The 26442-nt window shown below is 39.5% G+C and overlaps 1 protein-coding gene across 1 annotated transcript in view; it reads right to left on the minus strand.

The window, feature by feature from the left end:
* Positions 1-26442, minus strand: part of CDH8 (cadherin 8) — a 359125-nt gene that overhangs the window by 219468 nt on the left and 113215 nt on the right. Inside the window, exon 3 of the mRNA XM_055306104.1 lies at positions 20948-21242. Coding sequence (XP_055162079.1) covers positions 20948-21242 — 295 coding nt within the window. The remainder of the gene's footprint in view (positions 1-20947; positions 21243-26442) is intronic.

Genomic DNA, 26442 nt, shown 5'->3' on the forward strand with positions numbered 1-26442 from the left:
GGACCCGAAGGGCTCACAACAGCAACACCCCGACATGTCAAAGTCTCACACACACATTAAGGAATCCGCAAAGACAACTGTGAACCGGACTTACACGCACGGCGCCCGTCCCCTTACATCTGAGCCTCTATCTCCGCCACCAGCACAGTGGGCCGTTTCAGCTCCCCTTCCACTACATTCATAAAAACCCGCCGAAATCAAACACAATTACGTTAAGCGCCATCATAAAGAAATAATGTCATCATCTCAGAACAAGACTAGCCCGTACTGCGTAATACGGTTGGAACTGGCAAACTCACGAAGAAGTAAAAGGGGGCAATGTGGGATTCTTAAAACAGAGGCTTCCTCAGCGTTTGCTGAAACTCAATGCTTTGGAACTTGGACTGCCTCGAATTAGAGCCCACAATATAAATAATTTCTCGCCCCCATTTTTGCCAAGATAATACAAAATTAATGATCTCCCATGTTCCTATGAAGACTTTAGAATCTGCACGTATTTTACTATGTGCGTATGTATGGAGAGTAGACTGCACTAGACAGCAAAGAGAATTCCCTTCAGGATAGAATTTATATTTCAGAGTAGAGAGAGACTGTGAGTCAAGCCAGCTATTTTTGTTGCTGTTCCAGACTCTACGCATTTTTCTCTTTGATTTGGAAAGAAAGCAGCCTTTTCCCTCCAACTTACACAGTATATATCACACAAATCCACACACAAACACACGCTGGAACATATAGAGAGAGTGAAGGGTGAGGGAATGTGTGTGTATGAGACAAAGAGAGAGAGAGACAGAGCAGGAGGGGAGGAGGGAAGGGGGAGGAAGAGAAGGTGTGCAGAAAAAAGGAAAATATTAGAGATGTTTGCTTCCTTCAAGGATTAAGAGGACATTCAATTTAGAAACTGCATTAACCTACAGTTCATAAATGGTAAGTTAAAAACTAAGAAGAAGGAGGGTTACAATGAAGTTTTTCTTCATCGCAATTAAAAAAAAATAATAATCATCGCAAACAGAAGCACAGATCAGTACTTGCTGCATACAAACCACTCATGGAAACGTCATGCCAAAGTGTGAGCAACGATCTGGCCTTCACGGAGCTGAGCACCTAGTCAGATGTTAGAAGAATTTGGATCTTCCTTTGAAGATCTCTTTATATGTATTAGTGAAGGATGGAGGACTGAGTATTCAGTTTCATTTTCTATTCCTAGAAAGAGCATCCCGAAAACCATGCTCAAGGAGTACCCTGAATAATTTTGCCCAAATAGAAGAAACACTTTGGGCTTCCTCACCTGGATTTAGGTATTTCAGCATAACTGCAAAGGCCTTAGTGTGGGAACGAAGGGATGTGAGTGAAACCACACCTACCTTCAAAGCAGCTGTGATTTTCATAATTAAATATATATATATATTTATATTATATATATATATTTAACATACAGCAATGTACTATATTGTACTATATACAATATATATGTACAATTGTATATATATTGTACTATATATAGTACAATAATGTACTATATAAAAATATTTATATTTTTATATTTTATTTATATGTTTAATTTTTATATTTTATTTATATTTATATTTTATTTATATTTATATTTTTTAATTTTTATATTTTATTTATATTTATGTTTTATTTATACATTTTAATTTTCATATTTTATTTGTATTTATAAATGTAGTTATATTTATATAAATATATATTTATAAATATTTATTTATATATATATTTAACATACAACAATGTACTCCATTGGGATGCAGAGAATCATGTTTTGGTTAAAGTGTTGGTGGTACAGCTGGTAAGAACACAGCCCCAGATTCACTGCATATTTGCTGAAAGACTCTTACCCAATTGCTGTATTGTCTTTACCTGATCAAAAAAAATAGATAAATAAATAAATAAACCTCAAAGATCAGTGTGTGCATCAAATCATGGGAAACTGCCTCGTGTAGTGTTGTTCTCTGGTACTAGTAATGATAATGGTGTTGGTAATGAGGATGTCAATAGCACAGATTTACTGGGCACCTACTGTGTTTAAGACACTAGCCCAGGAATTCCATGGGTGACATTTTTATTTCTTAACGCACAGTTACTGAAGGTCTACCGAGTGTCATTGCAACATGTATGCTAGTTTTCTAAATAACGGTAGAAGAACATCATTTTAAAAATCACAAACCGGACGTGCAGCGAAGGGAATCAATATATCCAAATGTGCGTGTTTGGCGAGTGGCCTCGAGATCCAGGATTTCCTCTCCAGAGTCCACATGTTTCCCACCACCCCACTGGAGTCTCCATTTAGCATCTCATGTTACACATTAAATCCTACTTTATAAGAGGCTAAGTTGCCACCTGCAGTTTCCGATCCCTTACACGTGGGTAAGGTTAATATATTCACCTCCATGTTCTGCCTAAGTTCCTAAAGCCACAGAAAACTAAAAGACGATACAGTGAATCTTATATTTCATTGTCTAAATCCTACACAAATGAGTTTCCTTGAAAGGAGACTATTACATTGTTCTTCCCCAGCTTTCCACAATACCTTTGCCTGTGATGACCAAAAATCAAAATTAATAAAGAGGAGCGCCTGGGTGGCTCAGTCGGTTAAGCATTCAATTTCTGGTTTTGGCTCAGGTCATGACCTCAAGGTTGTGAGATCGAGCCCAACCTCAGGCTCCCCACTGAGCAAGACATCTGCTTGGATTTCCTCCCTCACTCTCTGCCCCACACCCTTCCCCCACATACGTGCATCTCTATCTCCCTGTCTCTAAAATAAATAATCTTAAAAAGAGAGAGAAAAAAAAAATAGGGAAGCCCGGGTGACTCAGTGGTTGAGCATCTGCCTTTGGCTCAGGACATGATCCTGGAGTCCGGGGATCGAGCCCCACATCGGGCTCCCTGCATGGAGCCTGCTTCTCCCTCTGCCTGTGTCTCTGCCTCTCTCTCTGTGTCTCTCATGAATACATAAAGAAAATCTTTTTTTAAAAAAGAGAAATAAATATAAATCAGCTTTATTTATAATGAGTCATTGAGGGAAAGAATGTTACTGTTTCAGATGAGTTTCTCCTAAATAGGTGGGAGAAATGTGAATATCCAAAGAAAGGCCGATGAGGGAGGCCGTGGACATCTCCTTTCTTAAGTGAAGACAGCGCTGTCCTCACTTCCACGTCGGGGTGGTTTCTGTGGGAAGAGTGGAGTCGGAGAAGCTCCGGCCTGGTCACCTTTCAAGGCCGCTGCCTGTGAGCCCGAGGGGCAGGACAGGGCCTGCTAACAGTGAGCCCCGGACGCCTCCTGTGTCTCTGCGGCCCGGGGCTCGGGGCCAACCAGCCAGGCCCCCCGCTGCCCTTCTCGGGAGCTGCCCAGCTCCTCCGCCGCCCCAGGCCCTCCAGCCACCAGCATGCGGCTGCCCTTCAGGCCTGGGCCACCTGCCTGTCCCCCTGACTGCAGCTGACATACTTGGAGGGAACGTCACTCATCACTCAGTCCCATCTTCCCTTTCCCGGCCCAGGACGGACTGACTTCCTGATGCAGCTGTGCGGTGGCCTCGGCAGGCACAGGAAGGCAGCGGAGACGGTCCAGGTATGGCCACCTGCACGGGGCCTGCAACTGGCCAGACACCCAGGCCAGGAGCTGGTTGGTCGGCTCTAAGTGGACCGAGGAAAAGACAGCATGACAGGAAGTCTCTATACACCAGGAGGAGGCGGTGAGCAACCAGGACTGGGAAGATGAAGAGGCACCTGCTGTCCTGGTCAAGACCCCTGGGACGTGCTGGGGCCCTGAGGTCAACCCCGGGCGGGACACCACACAGGCCTGCCACAGGGAGACACTGAGTGAAGCACGGTGGGCAGGGCCACGCAGTGGGCAGAGGACACATAGAACTCACAGAACCCTGACAACCAGGAGGGAAGCCAGCGGGGGTTTGGATGGTGCATCACGGCTTCTTGGGCCAGGGCGGTGAGAGAAGACACAGCATTTGCGAAGTAGAAGGTGGCCCCTTCCTTATAGTAAGACGGTTACCATCTGCCACGTTCACTCCTTAGAGGAACAGGCAGTGCACGGGGGTGCGCGGCAAGGGACCGCTCACCCTGTTCTAGAGGTGAGCACTCTTGCCCCGGTAGAGCCACGGGGGAGGAGGTAACACATAGGACCTGGGACTTGTTCTAACCCATACAACACGGTGAAGGTGATGGGAGCAAGTGACGACATGCAACGTGAGACCATAAGGACTACGGTCGGGAGCCCCTCTCCTGCTGACTAGGAGGAGGCCAGCTGCCACCACCTCGACCCCAGCCACCACATGGGAAGGCCATGCAGGGAGGAAGGGGCATGGTCACCAGACGGGAGAGACACGGAGACCCTCTGGGACCTGAACGCTGCCAGGCACCATGAGGCCTTGGGACTGGGAGTCTTCCCCGGTCGAGCCTCAGATGAGATCTCGGCCCGGACGACACTTTGATCATAGCTTCATACGATTCTAGAAGCAGAGAACCTACGGACCTCCCAGGTGGATCCTGACCCACAGGGCGTATGAGATAATAAATGAATCTTGTGAAAAGCCATGAGGTTTGTGGCAACACTGTTAACAGAGCAACAAACAACAGATTCATTTAGTTTTGAATGTACTGGTTGTTAAAAACGCCCCCCAATCACGCACATCCACGTCATGTGGGCGGTCTGAGGTATAGGCCTGGAACTCGTCAAAGAGTCCAGAAATCAGATGTTAAAAGTTCTTTTAAAGGGTAGGCAGCATCCTAGAAACACAGGGTAAAAATACGATCTGTGGAAGAGGTAACGGAATGATCTACTATTTGAACAGATGAACTAGCTTGATTCCAAAAATGTACCCCAAACCAAAAAATACAGGGGGTGGGAGGAGACTCAAATTTATGTACACTGATGTTCGGAGAATTCAGAAGGAGCCTGCTGCCTTCGAGGGCCAGTGGGGGTGATCTCGGCAACACACGCTCAGCGCCTCGGAGCCGGGGCCAGCTGACATCTACTGGAATACTGCACGCCAGGCGGAGTATTTTATCCTTTCACATAATTTTCCCTTTTAGATCCCATTTTAAAGAAAAAGAATCTCAGATTCAGAGAGGTAAATTCCCTTCCCCTGGTCACCCAGTGGTTAGGAGAAGATCCTCAATTCAAACACAGTCTGGCTTCAAAGCCTGAGCATTTATCTTTGAACATTTCAAGGAGGCTTACATCAGACACAGGGAAGCAGATTTTTATATTCTCTCTGCAGTCCTAAGCCTAACCTTGAATCCCACGTATCTGAGTGTTCCCCACCCTGCTCAAATTGGCCTCTCCAGTATCAGAAGCTCTGCAGATGTTAAAGAGCGACAGACATACATAAAGAGTCAGGCAAATCCTAAACTTAATCAGGGATATCTTTTCTGTTCAAAGCAGATGCTGTCGAATGTGCCAGAATGTCCATTCTGGTGGGGAACAGGGCAGCTTCAAGCCATCTTTTTCACCATTGCTGATAGCACAGCAATAGCTCATTTTTATCATGACACCTTGAAATATCTTCTGATTGGGTGTGTGGTACTGGATCGTTACGATGCAAAAGCTCCCGCCAAACATGTAAAACAATCACACTCTTTTATTAAAGTCATGCACCTGCTTGGTCACTGGAAACCATGTTAATTGCTTGAATGGGCTGGATTGCTTAAGCCTAGGAATGGAGAAATGATGCTAAAATGCATTCCATTTTATAGGAAGGGATCCTTTAGCAGAGCCCACACAGCCCCACAAGCCCAGCCTCTGATCTACTCTCAGGACTTGACTTCTAGGCGGATGATGCTATGGGCCTATTTCTCATTGGCTCCAAAGATCTTAAGAAATGGCTGCAGCTCCTCTGAGTCATAAGGAAACCTGAAAGCGTGATGGATGCCCTGCCGTGCAGATCTTAGGTGCGCAAGATTCCCACTGACACCTCCTGGCAGCTCTGGGTCCTTCTGCTCCATGGTTTCTCCTATGACACCCCTTTCACATCCTCAGCAAGCCTTGGAAGCAGGTTACCTTCCCTGCCAAACTATGTGCCCCTGGAGCCAGGTATGGTTAAGAGAGAGCATCCACTGCGTAGTCCTTGCTTGGCGTCCACCAGAACGTGAGCATGCATCTTGCATACCCTGTTGGTCTCCAACATGGGGCGGGGGGCGGGGGGCGCGATCCAGCAGGGCGCTGTGGGTGTACAAGGAATCAGCACCCGGACAGCTACTCCACTGCTCTTTTATACTGACAGCATTTTCTCATTCTATGCTCATGTGCGTTTAACAGCTTTCTGATATTCACCAATATCCCTTTATATATCAAGGAACAAGAAAGCTTAGAAGTAAAAGCCAAAAAAAAAAAAAAAAAAAAAAGAAGTAAAAGCCTTTGGCAGGCGACAGTGTCTACACAAAAGCTATTGACTTTATATATTTACACAGAGTTCACATTCTGTCTACCTAATATTACGTATATATTTTATTGTATCTATCTAACACTATATTTATCTGGCATTTATCTCCTATTTGTGGCAAGTGATAGTAGTGACAAAGTCCCCTTTTTAAATAATAATTTATAACAATAAATAAAATTAAAATACTTTTCTCTAACACGATAGCCTCCGTGGAGGTTGATGTTGTATTTGATACTGAGCAAAAATCCAAGAGGTGAATTTCAAAGGACTAAGGGGAGTTTGGTGCTCTAAGGAAACTACCAGGGATTTGCAACATGGCCTGCTGACTCCAGAGAATGAATCCCTACCACGGGGTCTTTATATCTGCACACAGAGTTTTGATTCCTGTGACTTCACTGTCTATAAATGTAGGTGCTCAATCAATGTTTGTTAAATGTATTTGATGACGACATTAGAGAAAATAGAGAAGGGGGGGTAAGATTCACAAAAAATAAAAAGCAGAATGTCAGGACTGTTCCCCCCTCATTGGGATAAAGGTAGTTATAAAGATTTTTTTTTAAGTCAGGTACATGCCCAAAAGGGGGTCAAACCCACAACTCTTAAGATCAAGAGTTGCAGGTTCCACTGACTGAATCAGTCACGTGCCCCTGGGATAAAGGTAGTTTTAATAACTAAATTCCTCTTACAAATAAGTAATATTTGTTTCAGGCAGATTAGAGACCCCTTCTGTGTCCATGGATGCAGATTTACCAAACCCATCCTGGTCCAGATATGGAAGTTCCCATTTAGCTGCCTTGAGCTGGGTACATGAGAGGATACACTACAGAACATATCTAATGGTAAAGTCACCTTCTAACACCAGAATAAAAGAGAGAGAGAGAGAGAAAAGGGGCAGGAATCAATAGGATAAATGAATATAAAAATCAATACATTCATTGACTCATTCACATATCTTGTAAATTTGGTAGAACTGGTTTCAAGCCCGACTGGAGTATTGAGAGAAAGAAGCCAGACACAAAAGCAAAACTAGGGTATGATTCCACTTGTCTAGAGTGCAAAAGAGGCAAAATGTGACCATTTTAGAAGTGAGGACACTGGTTACCCTTACGGGAACGGTGGAAAAGAGAAGCCCAAGAATGAATCTTGAAAGGCAAGTACTATTCTGAATTTTTTTGGGTGCTTAATTACATGAATCTGTGCAGCTTGTGACCATGTGCTCTTATGACATATGCAGTCTACTGCGTGGATATTCCCTTTTTGATGCGTAATGTAAAAAATGTGTACAAGGGACAAGAAAAGACGAGAATGTAGAAAAGCCTGCATAGGAACAAGAATTGTTGTCCATGCTTACGATACTCCTGACTCACCAATGCCCTTAGCGCTCAGTGAAGCAAGGGAGACCAAGCGGGCTTCGCCACACATGGTCTCACTTCCCTTCCTGTGTGGTCCCCCTCAAAGGTGCTGGCCTTGCAGGTACTTGCAGAGCATTTCCTGGAGCAGTGAGACGCTGCAAGAGTCGCTCCTAAGGGGGGTCCTGGTGCCTCTCCTTTCATTGAATTCTGACATTGTAACTTGTTACATATACATAAATGTGTGAGGATTGTTTAATATTATTTCATTTTCACCTAATGGTATCAGCAGCCCTAATAATTATACAGGAATAACAATACAAAAAAAAAAAGGATCCTGGGGTGATTATCATTCAGATGATTCTGTCAAGGTGAGAAAAAGGACAATAAAGACATACTCAGGAATGAATTTTGTCCTTTGTTTTCAGTCTTGATCATCCAGCTTTTCTTTAATAGTAATTTTCAAAAGAACAAAGCACAGAAGACTGTAGGTTATCTTACATCCATTAATAGGATCTATGAATATAAATGGATGGAAGAGTGACACTGAGCTTGGCATCAAGAGTCTTTTTTTTTTTTTTCTTACTGAAGTGAGAATATTCCTTCTCTCACTTTCTCTTTCTTTCCCAGGACAAGGAGATGCATGATCCTCTCTCAACATCCTGGGGGAAGGGATGCCTGCCTTCCTTGGGCATGCCTGCCCAATTCTGGTTTAAACATTCCCCAAAATAGAACATTCCAGCTCATTATTTCTATATGGGCAGCAGTTGGTGCCAGCTAAAGACAAAACGTCCTCTTTTACACTTATTATATTATGAAGATAAGTACTACATATTACTCCTACCACGCCTTGTGCTAAAGGACTAAGATCTTTCAAAGAGAAGACACAGGAGGTCTATTCCCTAGGCCCATATAATGAAAAAACTGCATACAATTTGAGTGGTCATAAATATTTCATATATTTATACACCATTTACATATCTAGGAAGAAAAATGCTTCTATGTGCCCTCTCTAATAGACCAAACTTTCTTCTAATAACTTCTTTTCATAGGTGCCGACAGCACGCAAAGGCCAATTTTCTATTTCTTAAGAGATGGTATTGTTTTTAAGAAATACACTACGCTCCCCCCTGTTCTGGGGGTGTCATGGATGGATGGATGGAGTATCATGGAAGCCAGAGATGGGAGCTGTTTAAAGCTCAGTATGTTTCTAAAATCAGAGACTAAAATATCCAAAAAGAAGTTTCCCAGTCTCTCACTTTTTTTTTCTCGTTGTTACCTGTCTCCTCTCCTTCCCTGCACTGTGAAGTATAGCTTTTCCATTTCTCTACTATATACCGTGAAAAGATGGTGTCTACCTCAGGGTTTCCACATTCACCCATTTCCATGTTGAGCTACTTGGAAAGATACTATTTCAATATCTTCTTAGTCTTCATGGCAAATAGCTGGGGTAGAGACTGACTGAATTCGATTTGAGGAAATGTCTACCTGTGTTGGAGCAGAAGCAACCTTATATAAACTGACCACGAATTATCCACACCATCAACGGGGAGATGGACAGTTGGTAGAGAATAAACCAAACATGAGTTAGGCACACACCCCGTGGGTATTCACTACCACCGGTAAGGAGGTATGCTTTCTAGAGGTGGTTACTGACTATGACACACTCACCCCTATACTCATCCCCTTTTTCACATAAACTTTCGAAACGCAGGTATAGGTGGAGTAATGTTAGTGGCAAGCTGGTGAACAGTGTCAAAGAAAAGAACCCAGGGACCCAATTTCACCAGAAGAGAGAAAAGATTAAAAAAAAAAAAATCCTCTTAAGCAGCATATCCCAGAGGTCTGACAACATTTTAAGATAGCTCCTGCTCATAATGTGATCACTGGAACTCATTCAAGTCCTCACGTTCCTCTCGATATTAACTGCTTTCTGTTCTGGGTTTTCTACCATTGTGCTTCCTGATAACCAAAGAGGGATACCTTGACAGTGTTTTATAGGTTATAGGTAGGGCTTTGTGGTATTTTGGCAAAACCAATTCGAATTTCTTGCAAAAATAAATATAAGTTTACCATATGGTCAAGCAGTCATACTTCTAGATATTGATCCAACTGAAATGAAAACTTACTTCTAGGCAGAAACCTGCATATGAATGTTTATCGCAGCTTTATTCACAATCACACCAAACTGGAAGCAATCAGAATATCCTTCAATAGGTAAATGGATAACCAAACTATGGTCATCCACACAACAGAATACTACCTAGGGATGAAAAGGAGTGAACTCTTAAGCCATGCAAAAACATGCATGAATCGTGAATGCATATTACTAAGTGAAAGGCCTCCATACTACATTATTCCTTTATATGGCGTTTTAGGAAAGACAAAATTATGGAGTCAATAAACAGATCAGTGGTTGCTAGGAGTTAAAGAAATACAAAAGTTCAATAGGTAAAACTCAAGGCATATTTTTAAGGCACTAAAACTATCCTATATAATACTGAAACGATGGGCCCGTGGCACAATGTACTTGTTAAACCATTAAACTTTAGAGCACAATGAGTAAATCTCAATATATACATTTTTTTTAAATTAGGAAGTTGGAGTTTCTCAGGATAAAATGCAACCTGTGACAAAATAATACAATAATCTTATATATATATTTTAAGACTTACTGAGGGTGGTGGGAGAAGGAGAAGACCTAAGTGTGTGTACGTAGAAGCATATGATATACACACAAACCCCAACACACTAATATATGGACTAGTATACTACGAGTACATGCACTAATATACTCTTCTTATATCTATTCATACATGTAACTATGTGTGGTGCATATAAATTACTATACCCACATGCATTTGTTCTCCCTGTATCAGCTGAAAGGGCCTAGAAGCAAAGGCAACTCAGGAGCAACAGTCATCTTGGCTTCCAATACCCCAGTAGAACTCCTTGGAGAAAGAGTTAATTCTAGAATTGGAGCAACAATTATATACGATAAGCCTGCAGCATCATGCAGTGCAAGAAAGTAAGGAAGTAAATAAGTGCTAAAGTCCAAACCCAAATACTAATCATGATAACAATGATGATGGATGCACATCAAAGGAACACTGGAGACAACCAAAAGGGCTGCCAGTTGCTAAAGCTGAAAAAAAAAAATTGAGCAAGAAAATAAAGCTGTATTGGATTATAAAACCAAAGTGTAAAATAAATAACCCTTGAGTACATATTGATTAAATGAAAGAGGAAAAAAAAAAGAAGGAAAGAGACAAAGTTCCTATGTACGAGAAATGAGAAATCCACATGAGTAATGTCATTATGTGGTGTGGTGGCTGGCGGGGGCGGGTATAACTTCCCACTCTTCAAGTAAATGCTGCACAAAGACACTTCCTTCCAAAGGGTATATCATGGAAAGGAGAGGAGAAGAGTAACTCTACAGTAGATAAACCTGATAAAATAATACCTCAGCCAGGTGGCCAAGGTTAACATCAAGAAGAATAAATCCTATTAATAGTAGGTACCCTTGATACAAGGCGATGGAAATGGAACCTTTACTTCTGTAGTCTCCCCCTCCCAAAACCCTCTCCTCTTCTCCCACTCTGAATATATTTCTTGAACTCGCATGACTCTTGTGGTTTGCAAAGATTCATAATTGGTAGATAATGATGGGACCTGAAAAATCTGACATGGTTATAAAGGGAATACTCCTTGGTGTCATGCTCACCGGCAAAAAGAAAATGAATAAAATCATCTTCAACGGTGACACAAATATGGTTATACAGACTTTGAGTCTTCGAATACAGACACAAGGGATGAAAACTTGTTTCCTTACTATGGGAGATGTATCTGAAACAATCTGTATATTCTCATCTACAGCCTCATATGTAACTATTTTTTTGTCTTGTTTTAGGATATCTAATTTATTTATTTATTTATTTATTTATTTATTTATTTATTTATTTATTTATTTATGATAGTCACACACACACACAGAGAGAGAGAGAGAGAGAGGCAGAGACACAGGCAGAGGGAGAAGCAGGCTCCATGCACCGGGAGCCCGACGTGGGATTCGATCCCGGGTCTCCAGGATCGTGCCCTGGGCCAAAGGCAGGCGCTAAACCGCTGCACCACCCAGGGATCCCCCAGGATATCTAATTCTATATCAAGTACACACACACACAGTAATTTTTGCCATCTATCTAAATATCTTTTTCCTTTGCTTCTTTTAAGAGCTCTACTATATTTTATCTCTTAATCTATGTGCTTATCTATACATGTAGCTATCTTGCCCTATAAATTTTACTGTTTTTCTCTAGGTGAAGTTATCGGTAAGAAGTACAGAAAAACAACAACAATACATATTTTATACAACTGTGATTGCTAATCAACCAAGGAATAAAGGGATTTGGATCTAAAAAAAAAATCAAATGGTAATTTTTAAAGTCCAGTGAATCCAGGAAGTACTATTATTAAGCCCGTTATGCACAAACATCAAAGTTAAAGAAATAATGTTAATACATGCACAGAGACCCTAAGGAATTTGCACCCCCCACCCCCACCCCCGGCCCAAGCTCCAAGAGGCAAGGTTCTGAGAAGAGCATGCTGACACCAAAAATATATTGACAAAGATGTCCAACATTCATTTTCGGCCAAGACATCAGAATTTCACAAATGTGTGTTTTGGAGCTGCCCTGACACGCAGTTGATTCATTTCTCTAACAGGCAAATGTGAGCAAAGGCTGAACACTCTATAAGCTTTTACTCTCTGGTCCCTTTTAATTCATGATTTCCTATAATCACAATGTAACAAAAATACTCATAAAACTGTAGGTGTTGATGGTAATTCACAGAGCTCTGGACACAAACATGGCTTGAATAACTTACTGAGGATTTGCCCTTTTGCCTCTGGAATCAATAAATATGTTGAGTCCTAAAATATTAATTCTCACATGAGGGCAAAGAGACGAAGAAGACAACAGGATCATCGGATTGTCTGGGTGGAATCTGACCTTGGCCATTCAACCCTTCGCCTATAACACTAAGGTTTTCTAGATTATTTTAGACTTCTTTATGATAAGTACAGACTTACTGATAAGAGAATATTTCAGTATTTCAAATATGTATCCCTAACGGAGGTTAGACTCTTTATGCAAAACACAAACCACACAATCTTGACGTCATCCTAGAGCTTTGGAACCACAGCTGTTACAGGCATTCATACCAGGTAGAGCAGCTGGATTTCTTTTGAGAGTATTTATTTCAATCCCCATGATTTCCCACCCATGTTTTCCTAAAGAATTTAAGTTTTGTTCATCACTCTGGATCAAACAAGACAAAAAAATATAATCAAATCCATCAAGATATGTGTTTCCTCTTCCTCATTTTGCCTCTTTCCTTTAAAATAGAGAAACGGTACCAATTTTTTTTTTTAAATCTAGCCAAGAGAGAGAAAGAAATCCACAACCTCTAAATTTTAAGAAAAGAGAAGGTTAGGTTTAAGACTGTTTGTAGGTATAAACATTCTTTGATCTTTTAAAGCTTATGTGACAAAGAAATGTTTCCTTAATAATAAAAAAAAAAGAATGTGAAAATGAATCTCCTTATTACTTTGGGAATCTTCTTTATATGGGACTAAAGTAAGTACTGGGCAGTGACAAGAATGACAAGTTAATCCATGTAAGCTACAGTCATCATGATTTTTAATTCACTCCTTAGAAATTGCAAATTTTACTGTTTAGCTGCATGTTAAACCAACATGTGGCCTTGCATAGAATCAAAAATGTCTTCTCATCAGACATGCATTTGGAAAGCTTTTGTAGTGTAAAATTATGTTAGTGCTGCAAGATATTTATTTTAAAAATAGGTTCTGTGGCCATATAAATGTCTGAATCTCCAAAAAAGCATAAAATACAAATTCATCATATTATGATATATTAATACCTTAAAGACCAGGAAGCACAAAAAGCATTTAATTTTCATTAATTCAGTGTTTATCAACTGAATTTGGTTGTTTTTTCCTTTTAGTAAACCTATTTTGAATATAGATTGGAAAATGTCGCTATAGGTTTATTGTATCATAAGAAACCATTGAGGTATATACAGGGGAATAAAAGTAGAGAGTATTGGAGCTTCCTGCTTCCATTCCTGTCTACCATCTGATCAATGTAGTACAAAAGCCATTCAGTGTGGCTGGGCAAAATAGGAATCTGTGTAAAGGCAGGAAGATAGAGGGAGATACGACAGCAGATCAACCTGCGTGTGAGGGGTCAGGGATTGGGCGGAAGGAGTAAATAGAAATCCCTTATTACAGGACGTAAAGGGTAATCCAAATAACAAATATATTCAGGATAAAGAAACTCAGCTTTTTCATCGTTGCAGAAAAAAAAATAGGTACATAATGAACCCCCTCGGGTTGCTTTAGAACTGGAGGTTCAGAGACAAACTCATGGTTTTCGATAGATAGTGTTTTAGCTTCTTATGGCTCCCATAACAAATTATCACAAATTGGGCTGATTTATTCTTGGGAATAAATGACAAGAATTTATTCTCTCACAGTTCTGGAGTCCAAAATCAAAGTGTTGACCGGCCCACGTTTCTTCTGGAGGATGTTCCCTTGCCCCTTCCAGCTACTAGCAGCTCTTGGCATTCCTTAAGAGAGCACAACTCCAATCTCTGCCTCCATATAGCTAATTGCATCTGCAAAAACCCTATACTGAAATAAAGGTACAATCTATGGTACTGGGCAGACAAAATTTGGAGGGAACAGCATTCAACTCAGTAGAGATAAATGGGGTGTGTGTGTGCATGTGTGCATGCTCCCATACATTACTTTGTCCTGTCCTGTCCACTGAAAGGATTTGAGAGTAGCAACACCCTGGTAGCAATAAATACCACCAATACCCTGAATTTGGTACCAAATGCCAGTCTCACTTAAGGGAAACCAGGTTTTTTTGTACAAATAGCAAACTCCATGCGGCACCTGGGTAGCTCAGTAGGTTGTCTAAGGCAGTTTTGACTCCAGTCATGACCTCAGCATCATGAGATCCAGCCCGAGTCCAACTCCATGCTCAGTGGGGAGTCTGCCTGAGATTCTTTCCCTCTCCCTCTGCCCCTCCCCTCTGTTCATGCTTTCCTTCAGATAGATTAGATAGATAGATAGATAGATAGATGATAGATAGATAGATAGATAGATAGATAGATAGATAGATAGATAGATAGATAGATAGATAGATAGATAGATGGCAAATCCCAGGGCTGGATCAGGGAAAGTACAAAAGAAGCCTAGAACAGGGATCCCTGGGTGGCGCAGCGGTTTGGCGCCTGCCTTTGGCCCAGGGCGCAATCCTGGAGACCCAGGATCGAATCCCACATCGGGCTCCCGGTGCATGGAGCCTGCTTCTCCCTCTGCCTGTGTCTCTGCCTCTCTCTCTCTCTGTGTGACTATCATAAAAAATATAAAAAAAAATAAAAAAAAATAAAAAAAAGAAGCCTAGAACACTTTGGCCAGTGATAAGATTGTACCCAAAGAATAATGAGGCATGTCAATAGGATACAGAATCAGCTTCAAGGGCATGTCATGGCCAAGTCTGGTATAAATGATATTCATAATTATTGTAAGACCATCACGATAAATAGTGAAAGTAACAAATATTAAATAAAACAGAACTCTAAAAGTGCAAACTAATATAAATAAATACACAAGCAAATACATAGAAAGAAAAGAAAGATTTTCCTTATAGAGGAATGTCAAGCAATAAATGCAAACGGGATGAGGGAATTAGCAAAACCACAATTTGGCAGCTGTCATGGTAATAATTCAGCCAAGATGCTTCAATGAATGCTAAAATTGGGGGGGTAGCAATTTGATAAAGAAAAAGATATTTACTCAGAAGCAAAGTATCTTCTGACAAAATTGTTATTAAGTACAAAGAGAAAAAAAAACTTTGCAATGGACATACATGGTCAGATAACTTAATGAAACAATCAAAAATTATTATCACCAATAATGGAATAAATCAAAATCCTTTACCACCTGATACAAATCAATATTATCTGTGACAGCACTACCTAAAATACATATTCTGGATCTGATTTCAAGGAAACAAGACAAATCCTAACTAAGGAATTCTATAGATTATTTCTTCTATAATCTCCAAGTGTAGAGGTCATAAAAGCAAAGCAAAGACTAAAGAACCATTCCAGATGGAAGCATTCTAGAGACATAACAGTAATGCACATACAGTCTTGGCTTTGATCTTTTTAATATAAAAAAATTACTGCAACAGTTGGAAACATTTGACTGAGGTCTGTGCTTTCAAGAGCAATGGTACATTGATGTGAATTTCTGATAGGGATGGCTGTGGAAAATAACATCCACGTGGGAAGGACTTCCTGAGATTTTCCATGGTGATGGGGCAGCAAGTCAGCAACTCAATCTCAAATGGTTCAAGGGAAAAAAAAAAAAACCTTGAACTACATTTCCCCCTTTTCTCTAAGATTTAATGTTTTCACTTTTTTTTGAAGACTAAGAGAAATTCTCCATGATTAAATGTATTCCAAATCAAAGATAATGAAGATACAAAATAAATAATATGTAGTTTAAACGGGCCTTCCTTCAAGAGGAGTGGAGGATGCTTATCAAAAAAAGAAGATATTCATAAAGAAGAGGCGTAACATTAATGGCAAAATAAAACAGAATAAGAATAACAGACAGAAGGAAGAAGACAGAAAATATTTTCAAATTTTTACATTTCCCTTTGGCTGAGTTCGTGTTCAAGGAGAGTAGGTTCACCTGCATCGTGTACTGACTTCCATAACCACTTCAGTTAAAAGCCTCTGGAAAGCAGTCAGATATACTCTTTTTTTAAAAAAAAATATAGCTTATTAAATCATCTCTTAACTTTTTTCTGATATTTTGATGCAGAATTTTTTGTGGAAAGTGCATTCTCCTTTTGCATGCACAACCAGGAAATCTAGAGTCAATCTCAGTTCCTCTCTTTAGTCTTTATCTCTATTATATTAACAGCACTTCAATGCCAGTGTTCACCACATGTCTGCTAATTAATTTTATTGTTATTTGAATTTCTATGGGATGTATTGTTCTTACACTTTTCAAGTGCTTATGTGCCTATCTTGAAAATTGTGTAATACTTTACCTAAACTTTCCCTTTCCAAATCCCGTCTTAGTTTTCGATTTAATTTGCAAAGTGTGTTGACCTCAAGTGCTCTTCCACCTTGAAAAAATATTAACTATTATAAATATGCAGCAGAAGCGGAGTGCTCGTATAAACAAAATTCTCTAGAGATATTATCAAAGATTAGTACAGCATACTGGTTAAACCCATGAGAGATAGAGCCAGATGTCTGGATTTAAATCCCAGCTCCTCCACTTAATATCTGGATTTGGATTAGCTATTATTTCCCCCATTTTTCTGATTAAAAATAATGAGATATAAGGAAGTTAATATCAGTACTGATGTTACAGGGTTGTCACGGATATTAAAGGCTTCTGGCATATAGCAACTTTTCAATACACATTGATCGTCATTAGAGAAGCTCTGAGTCTCAAAGAAAACTAAAAAAAAACCTTCAGTGTTACATGCAATGTAACTGTGTACTCTGCAACACAGTAATGCCTACCAGCTTAAGCACTACTTAGCTTCTCAGCCCTTCACTAATATAATGAAACAGTGTTCATTCCAACATGTACATTTTTGAATAAATGGGGTTCATTCCAACATGTACATTTTTTTGAAATACAAAGGTAAGGCTCGCTGAGAGATTTTTCATTGGCGAAGCCATTCGTACCAGTTTACTGAATCTTACCAGCAGAAGTAATTTACAAATGGGTGGCTGTAAAGAAACTAATATATGTTGGTCACTAACTCTATGCTCTGCTAAGTACTTTAAATATAATCATTGAATTTTTCCAAACACGTTTATTCCGGTAGAGATCACTGTGCACACTATACAGATAAAGTAAGGCTTAGATGGATTATGTCACTTACACAAACAGAAAGCACATTTGCAGCCAAATAATATGAGATTCTATTTTCAACTCAAGTAAAAACTTTATTTTATCTGAACACAGGTGTAGGCATATGGTCAGGGCTAAACACCCCCTCGCCCCAATGTACAACGGCATTAAAAATATCTATTTTGTCTGGAGCTCAATAAGTGTAGGCAAATGTGCATTGGAAAACCAACTTCAACAATGCTAGTTTGGGATTCACAGTTAAAATCAGACAGGCTCACATGCCACTCTTTATGTGGTATTGCTATAAAAGTGAATTCTCATCAAGTTCTGAAATTCACAGTAGAATATAAAAGACCTGTGTCTCCAGCTTCCAAGTAAGATATTTCTAAAATAATTTGGCTGCCATTTGGGCAAATATATATGTGTGTTTTGTCTTGACAGCTTGTCAACTGGCAGACAGTTCTTGAACATCACATTCATTTCAATTTAATATTGGTAAATTTCTCAATTACAATTTTTATTCTTCACTTCCTGCACAATGAAATCCCTAGTCCTTGCTGGCATTCCTCAGGGCGTACAGGTGCAAGTGCTGGCATTTCTGCAGTAGCAAAGGAAGAAAAATGAAAGAACTAAGGAGGGGAGGGAAGAGACAGGCTGAGAGAGAACAGTGGTAATGGGGAGAGAAAGGAGATAGTAGCTGACCTTCATCCTGATATTCACCTTCATGAGAAATGAAGGGAATAATTCACAGTTGACAATAAAATAGTGCAGCTGCCTCTGCTTCCTTTAACCAGAGAGGCTGGAGTCAAACAGAAACCAGACACCCAATGCATAAAATCAATACATGAGGAAAGGTCCAAAGGTAACATGGAAAGTAGATTAATAAAAATAATTTTAAGAACCACAACAACCGACTTTGAACACTTACTTACTTTATGGCATATCTTTACCTTGTATTTTATCATGCGATTCTCACACAATGAGAGGAAGATGGAAATTATTATCTTTGCATTGTAGCTCAGGAAAATAAGGAGTAATTTAACCTCCCTGAACTTCAAAGTCAACCAGATAATAAGGGATGGAACCAGGATTCAAAACTCCATCTATCTAACTTCAAAAACCACACCTGCAATTGTAGCACAAACCACAGGTTTTTGGAAGAGATGTCACAAGATACATATTAAAAAAAAATAACTGTGTATGTTAGAATAGTTTATTTCCTTTACTCTCTACTTTCTTATCAATAAAAATCTTTTAATAGAGGGAAAATGCACATATATATATATACTTACAGGTAGATATTTATACACTGCATTAGGTAGCTAATAATATCTTTAATATCCTTTTCTTAGCTGAATGACCTTGAAGTCTGCAGAAGTTTTTGGGGTTTTCTTTCTCAACATATTTATCAGGTACATGACTCATATTACACAGAAATGGAAACCTCTGACACATTTACAATAAACGGATATAGATTTGGTCATTATGATGCAGAAATCACCGTGATGAGATGAAAATAATACTTCACTGTTTATTGGCAATTAAGATAGTGTTCTGTCTCTATTGTAGGTATCAATAGTCCTTTAAAGCCATTTTACTCTAATCTGGATTTAAAAAAAAAAAGATGAATTAGGGAAATTCTCTGCCCTTAAAGCGTTGATCAAAGAAAAGGGGGGAGAAAAAGAAAGAAAAGGGTAGTGTTTCTCAGTTCCTGTCTGCATGTCAGGTTCTCAAGGGACTATAAACATGGAGGTGCTTTTGCTCATTTATGGGTTTCTTTTGGGTGGTGATGATGATGGTAGAAAGGCAACTGCCTGCTCCAAAGCCATAGAAGTTTCCCTAGAAAAAGTATCAATTCCACCGGCTGTAGAAGAGCAACTGAATTTTGATAAGAAGGAAAAACAAGGGGACGCCAGGGGGGCTCAGCAGTTGAGCGTCCGCCTTCGGCTCAGGGCATGACCCCAAGGGTCCCAGAATCGAGTCCCACATCGGGCTCCCTGCATGGAGCCTGCTTCTCCCTTTCTCCCTCTGCCTGTGTCTCTGCCTCTTTCTGTGTGTCTCATGAATAAATTAAAAAAAAAACAAACAAACAAGTAGTATTCCTTGCAGAAGAAATAGGCAAAGCGGAGTCTCGGCAGGAGATAGACATGGGTAACACACGAAGACCTAAGATCAGTCCTCCTTAGCTGCTGCAGTGGATATTTTTACCAAAGTTATACTGTAAGTAAAACGAGAAGAAATCAAATGAAGCCAGGTTATTCACCTAATGCTGGCCTTCAAGTTAGACGTCTACTTGTGTGGGTTTTTTTTGTTTGTTTTTTGTTTTTTTTTTTTGCCTCATCATTTCAGCCGCTTCAAATTTCTGTGACTTTGCTGCACGGCATGTATTCTTGTAGTTTGTCTTCAAAGCAATTTGAAACAAACTAAGGTACATACTATACACATAGGAATGACTCTTGTGGTCTTTTTATTATTATTATTATTATTATTTTCTCTTGTGGTCTTATACTCTGAACTTTGGATCCTGCCTATTTTTGTCCCATAAGGAAGAGCCCTAAAACACCTCCTCTCATGTAGTATAAAGTCTGGGAACAGGGTGTTCCCAGACCAACGCCAGGGGTTGAGGAATAGATAAGTATATCCACAAAAGGAAAAAAGAAAGGGAGAAAATCATGTTTTGAAATATACACTGCCAGAAAAAGTTCGGTTATGAAGAAGTCTCTGGCAACTGTGATTTCCTAATTCACTCCTGACTTGACCCACCAGCTCAATCCAATATCTGGCTGACTACAGATCTAGACCGTTTTCTGTTTCTCTATGCACTGCATCTGCATGTGAATATACACAAACAAATAATTAAACATCAAGCAAATATCAATAGGATTAGTCTGGCATGTTGGAACAAATCTTGATAAATCCATCTCAGTAACAATACTCAAACTCCACGTCTATGAGAGGAATACAAATTCAGCCTATTGAGGTACTGTCGTTGTAAGGAGACATATTTTAATAAAAACTGCTTCGTCAGTTCCTATTACTAAGGGACTAAAGCTATTGAGCTGTGCAACTTAGGCCAAAAAAGGGGATTTGGAAATGCAAATTAGAGATAAGACGGTAATAAATGTCTTTTATTCAGCAACACACCAGCCCTGATGCCAGGAGCTATTTTAAAGATGACTCTTAATAGTTCTGCGAAATTGGAAGCATACTTACCCAAAATGGACATCTCTGGCACAGTGGCATGATAGGGTCCATTAAGAAACTCCGGCGCATTGTCGTTGATGTCTTGAACTTTGATAATAAATTCAGAAGGAGGCTCCAGAGGCTTGTTCGTCTCCCAATCCACGGCCTGGGCTGTGAGAGTATACTCAGCCTTTTCCTCCCGGTCAAGTCTTTTTATAGCATGGATATCTCCTGTTATATCATTTATTTGAAATATTGTCCCAGCTCCATCGCCTGATAGGATATACTTGATCTTTTTGCTCCCGGGATCCAGGTCTGTGTGCAGCTAAAAGGAAAAGTGACATGGGTTAGCAATGGAGCAATCTGCAAAGTTACTTTTTAACTATCTCCTGTTTGAATATCAAGCTGGTTCTTTCTACATTCATCCCAACTTCATCAATCTCCGCTAAGAGTAACTGCACAAAGAGTTTTTACTCTGCGTGCACATCAATCAAAACAAAATATAATGAAATGTATACAAATCGGTTAAAACAGGATTAGGAAGTACTCTGACTTATTTGGTGTAAACTAGCGTGCATTTAGAGTGATGAAAAGATCAAGAGGAAAACACAAAAATGTATGTATTATTTTCCATTTATTAATACATTTATTTAAAGTTCTTCTTAGCTACCTTTGATGGATCACACTCTGTGCACCAAGAACTAAGGGATTTGCTTCCCTTATATGATAATTCTCTTAGTTTTTCCAAAAGTTGATGAGCTACAGTAGTTCACATGAAACACGAGAAAAGTGAGGTTTGACAAGGCACATAATAACCTCTCCAAAGTTCGTATCTGATGGAATCAAGTGCAGTAGACCCAGAATTCAACTCAGATCTATGTGTTACATTTGCATAGATAATAAATAAATAAATAAATACATGCTCAATCTGATGCATATTAAGATAATATGTTCTCTAGTACCTTCTTTTCTTTGATGTGTACAATTTCTGTCCAGGAAATTTATTCCCATTTCACAAAGACCACCGAGGCCAAAAAACATGGGTCCCCTTGGAAAATCCAAACTTTGCCGCAGAAACACAGACTCATCTCAGGTTGGGGTGTCACCAGTTAGACCCCAAGACCTGACCTTTACTGCTTACCTGCTTGTATTCACTGCCCTTTGTTCCACATCTTCGCTGAAGTTCTCTTTCCAGCTTATCTCTTAGCTCGGGCAATAGACCCTATGGGCATAACACCCCATAATGGAAACTGAAACTCTCTCAAATGGTAAGAACTGCCTGGAGGAAGCTTCCGGGAGCCCAGAACACCCAGCCCAGTTTGAACTTAATCCCTGACACACACCTGAGAAGATGGACCATGGAGTGACCCACGGAGTGACTGACAGTTACCTTTACCTTATTATAATAGTAAAATCTCCTCCCCAGGAGGAGCCCAAGCCTCATTTACATGACATACACATATCCGCCTAACCCTGTTTCTTTATGTCTGCCTCTACATCCAGTGACAAGGCTCCCCTTTCTAAATATTCATCCTAACCCTAAATAAAAGGAACCTAGTCACCCTTGCTTGACAAGTCACAGCTTTGGTTACTCCCCAGGGTCTCCCTACCTGCCACAAATAAAGGTCCCTTGGGCAACACCACCACCTGGTGTAGTGTCTGTCTGTGCCTCACCAAGGACCGGAATCATGTTAGTTCAGTTCTAAGGGCAACAAAAATTTACTAAACTCCTACTCTACCTGAAACATTTGGTAAGCACTAGGGAAAACTGAATCCCTGCCTTAAAATTTTCAGTTTACCCTCAAGAGGGAGACAGGAGTGTTCTGACACATAGTTCACCTTCTCTATGCTCTGTTGACTCCTGTTTAAAACCAAAATAAAACTACATATTTATATTATATACATTTTATATATATATATATATATATATATATATATAGCTTGCATTTTCAGAAGAAAAAAACATTGAACTAGGATGTGAAATAGTACCTACATGCACATATTTTTGGTATATATATATATATATATATATATATACACATTATATATTTGGTGTATATATTATATTTATATATTATATATATATATATGAATGCTGAAATGTTTCAACTTTTTTTTTCAACTATTTTTATTTAATAAACCTTGTAACCACATTAAAATGGTCTGAAACCCATAGCATTAGAGTCATGGCAACCTGCTAAACTTTCTCATGCAACTAAAACCTTATGAGGGTGGGGGTTATACATTTCCCATTGTAAAATAAGTGTTTTAAACGTCCTGCACTGCTAATGAAATGACTTTCTATATGTCCAAGAAGTCTCCAGTGGAATAAAATGTACTACTTTACATTTCATGGGGATGCACCAAAAGAAAAAAAAAAGTATTACATTTTTAGTTGCTGTTTGTACCAACCTTGAATTACATGTTTAACAACAACAAAATATAAAAAAACAACAAAATATATATATACATAAATATATATATATATATTTTTTTTGCTTATCAAAATACTTTATTTTAGGAGACCCTCAAAAAAAGACCCTCCACATTAAACAGACACTCAACAACACCCTCAGCCTTTTTTTTTTTTTTTATTTTCTGTATTTTTTTTTTCCTTTTTAAATCAACTAAAACAATCTGATGCTTAAAATAAAAGACAGGAGATATTTCCCGATCGGACTTCAGTCAAGAATATATATCTATTTTTTTAATTTTTTACCCTGGGGTAGGGCAGGGGTGGGGAAGAGGCTGCTCAGGACCATGTGGCGCTCCCGGCCGAGAAGGAGCGCATGTGGAGGACAGGACTCGGGACCAGTCACTGCACCATATGATTTTGAATTTCAAATACTTGTTCCTTTAAAAAAAAAAATGCTGTGTGGAAAGAAACGCCTAAAACTTAAAAGACATTGTGTTCTCCTGGGATCACTTTTATTCAGAACAGGCTCTATTGCTTTCTTCGCCAATTTAAATTGTATTTAGCGCTTCAATAAATGAAAAGAAAAGAATATAAAAAAAGACATAAAATAGCAACAAAGAACCCAAATGCATCTAGATCTCCTACTTTACTTTTGAATATTTTAAAAAGTTAAAGCCTAAGATTACATCAAATATTTATTGAATCTCCAAATGTATCCCTTTCATTTATTGTATTAAATTTATTAACAAGAGCAAATATTGAAATGCCACTTTATCTTAATGAATGTGGGATTATAATTCATTAATGTGATATTAATCCTAATTTATGATCATTTTAATTTATGTGCATTTTAACATTTCCATTAGCATTTTTATTAAAAAAAGAAAATTTGAATAATATATCCTTCAAAGAGGTTTCCATCCACATGCAAGGCAATCCTGAGACATGGAGTACTGGTATGCGTCAACTCTTGTGCACACCATTTTTGCTATGAAAACTCAAGTCATTCAAAATGGTGTTATCGTCATTTATGTTCAAACTTATTTGTGTCATAATTTTCTTCATTTATCATAGCCTCTGATAAGCAAGTTGCATACGGTCTTAAGTTAGGTTTTGATGGTCTCTTGTGTTCAAAAGTAACAGAAGGGGAAGGGAAGAGCATAGATTTCTAAAACAGTAAAACAAAGCTAATATTTATGTCTCTATATGGAATGGAGAGATGAATGCATTTATTTGAACTTCAGTTATTTTGTCTATAATTTAGGGATAAAGCATCTACTCTGCAGATTCAATTTTGGAATCTGAGATAATATTTGAGAAATAGTGAAAAAGGAATGGACGAAGTAAGCGTACAATAACTAAAACTATTTTTATGTCATACTCAACCATGTGCAGCTCTCTGAAAACCTTGCAGCAAGCCTAGCTGCAACTCCAGTGAAAGCAAGTTCCCAAGACTCTCTTGAAAAAATGGTAAAAGCAAAACAAAAACCAAACCAAAGAAAACCCTTAGTAAACACTGTATGTTCCTTCTTTCCTCCAGAAATTCATTTTTTAGCAAATCTGAGTAAAATCCAGATCCCTCGGCTAATGGTATTCTTGAAACACAGAAAATTGTGTTTCTGTATTTATTTGGTTCATCTTATTGCTTGTATCACACACACGCACACACACACACATTCTGGCATATGGTTATTCTAGTAACCAATTTGACATTACAAATAAAAGACTTGTGAGTATGCAAGAATAACAATTTATGGGCAGCAAATAAATGCTCATAAGACTCCAGGTCTGGACTTCAAAAGGACTCGAGGTACATGAAGACAAGCTGTTTTCTTTGTTGTTCATCACATATGTCTGTCAGAACCCGCTCACTTCAATGCAACTCCACTGTTCCCATCAATTTATCCTCCTCAAGACCCTCTCTGTGAGATCATGGTGCAAAAGATATCCCAAATGTTTCACATATTGTGCATCATCTGGAAGTGCAAAAACCACCTCTCCCAGGGGTTGCTTCTACAAGAGAGAGCGGGCAGGATAAGGGACACCTGCAAATTCTCCTTGACAGGTAGAGCTTGTTGGCCTGGCTGTGGTACAGAAAGATCTCAGCCACTCACTTACTAAATATGAACAGAAGATGTTTACACACAACACAGGTATGGTCGCTGCTCTCAAAGGCCCGTATGTTAGTGGGAGATACATGCAAACAGAAAATTTAGGGTAAGCAGACTTATTAGTATTATTATTCATCATTATTCTCTGATAAACATTTTACTGGTATAAATGCAGTGCTATCCTCATGGCAAACTGGAGAGCATTTCTCCGTTTCGCCAAGGAAATGACTGCGATTCAGAGATTTTTAGGGAACTTTTCCGCAGAAGGCACTATCAGCGAGTGGCAATCTTCACAGCATAAGCTTTAGAGTCAATTTCCTGGATTCAAATGCATGCTCTACAGGCTATGATATGGAGGCCTATAACAGCATACAGAAATTTTACTTAACTCAGAAAAGGCCTCCCCAAGGAAGCAATGATTAAAACTTCAGATCTCAAAGAAGGGAGAGAACGCAAGCCAGCCACAGGTAATGGCACAGATAAAGATCCAGGGAAAAGACAGGGCCTACTACGTTAGAGGAAGTAAAGATGATTTAATATGGCTAGAGCCCTGAGTTAAGGAGAGAAAATGTGGCCAAAAATAAGAATAGAAAGTAAGGCAGGGGCCTGATTTCATGGAGTCCTAAAAACAAGAGATGGAGTTTAGATTTGACTGTAACAGTAGGAAGAGTCCCTAGATACAAGGCTTTGGTTAGGAGCCTGACACTGTCATGGTTTTGTCTCAGTGACCTCACAGAGGCTGGTGTGTGCCTATAAGCAAAGGTCTTGCAGGCAAAAGAGAGAGGAGAGGAGGTCACGGAGAACACTTACACACCAACGCACAAAGCAGCTTGATTTGGGTTCTCAAGTTCTGATGCCCATAGCCTGTCACATCCACAACCAGACCAAACTGCTCCACCAGCCCCTCCCCGCAGGCAGTGTCGGGGTGCGAGGGTGATCTCGGTCTCCCCCATGACGTCTTCCATCTCAGGGACCATAACGGAACCACTGCACAATCC

The sequence above is a fragment of the Nyctereutes procyonoides genome, unplaced genomic scaffold (genome assembly GCF_905146905.1).
Source record: "Nyctereutes procyonoides isolate TBG_1078 unplaced genomic scaffold, NYPRO_anot_genome, whole genome shotgun sequence".
NCBI classification, from domain to species: domain Eukaryota; kingdom Metazoa; phylum Chordata; class Mammalia; order Carnivora; family Canidae; genus Nyctereutes; species Nyctereutes procyonoides.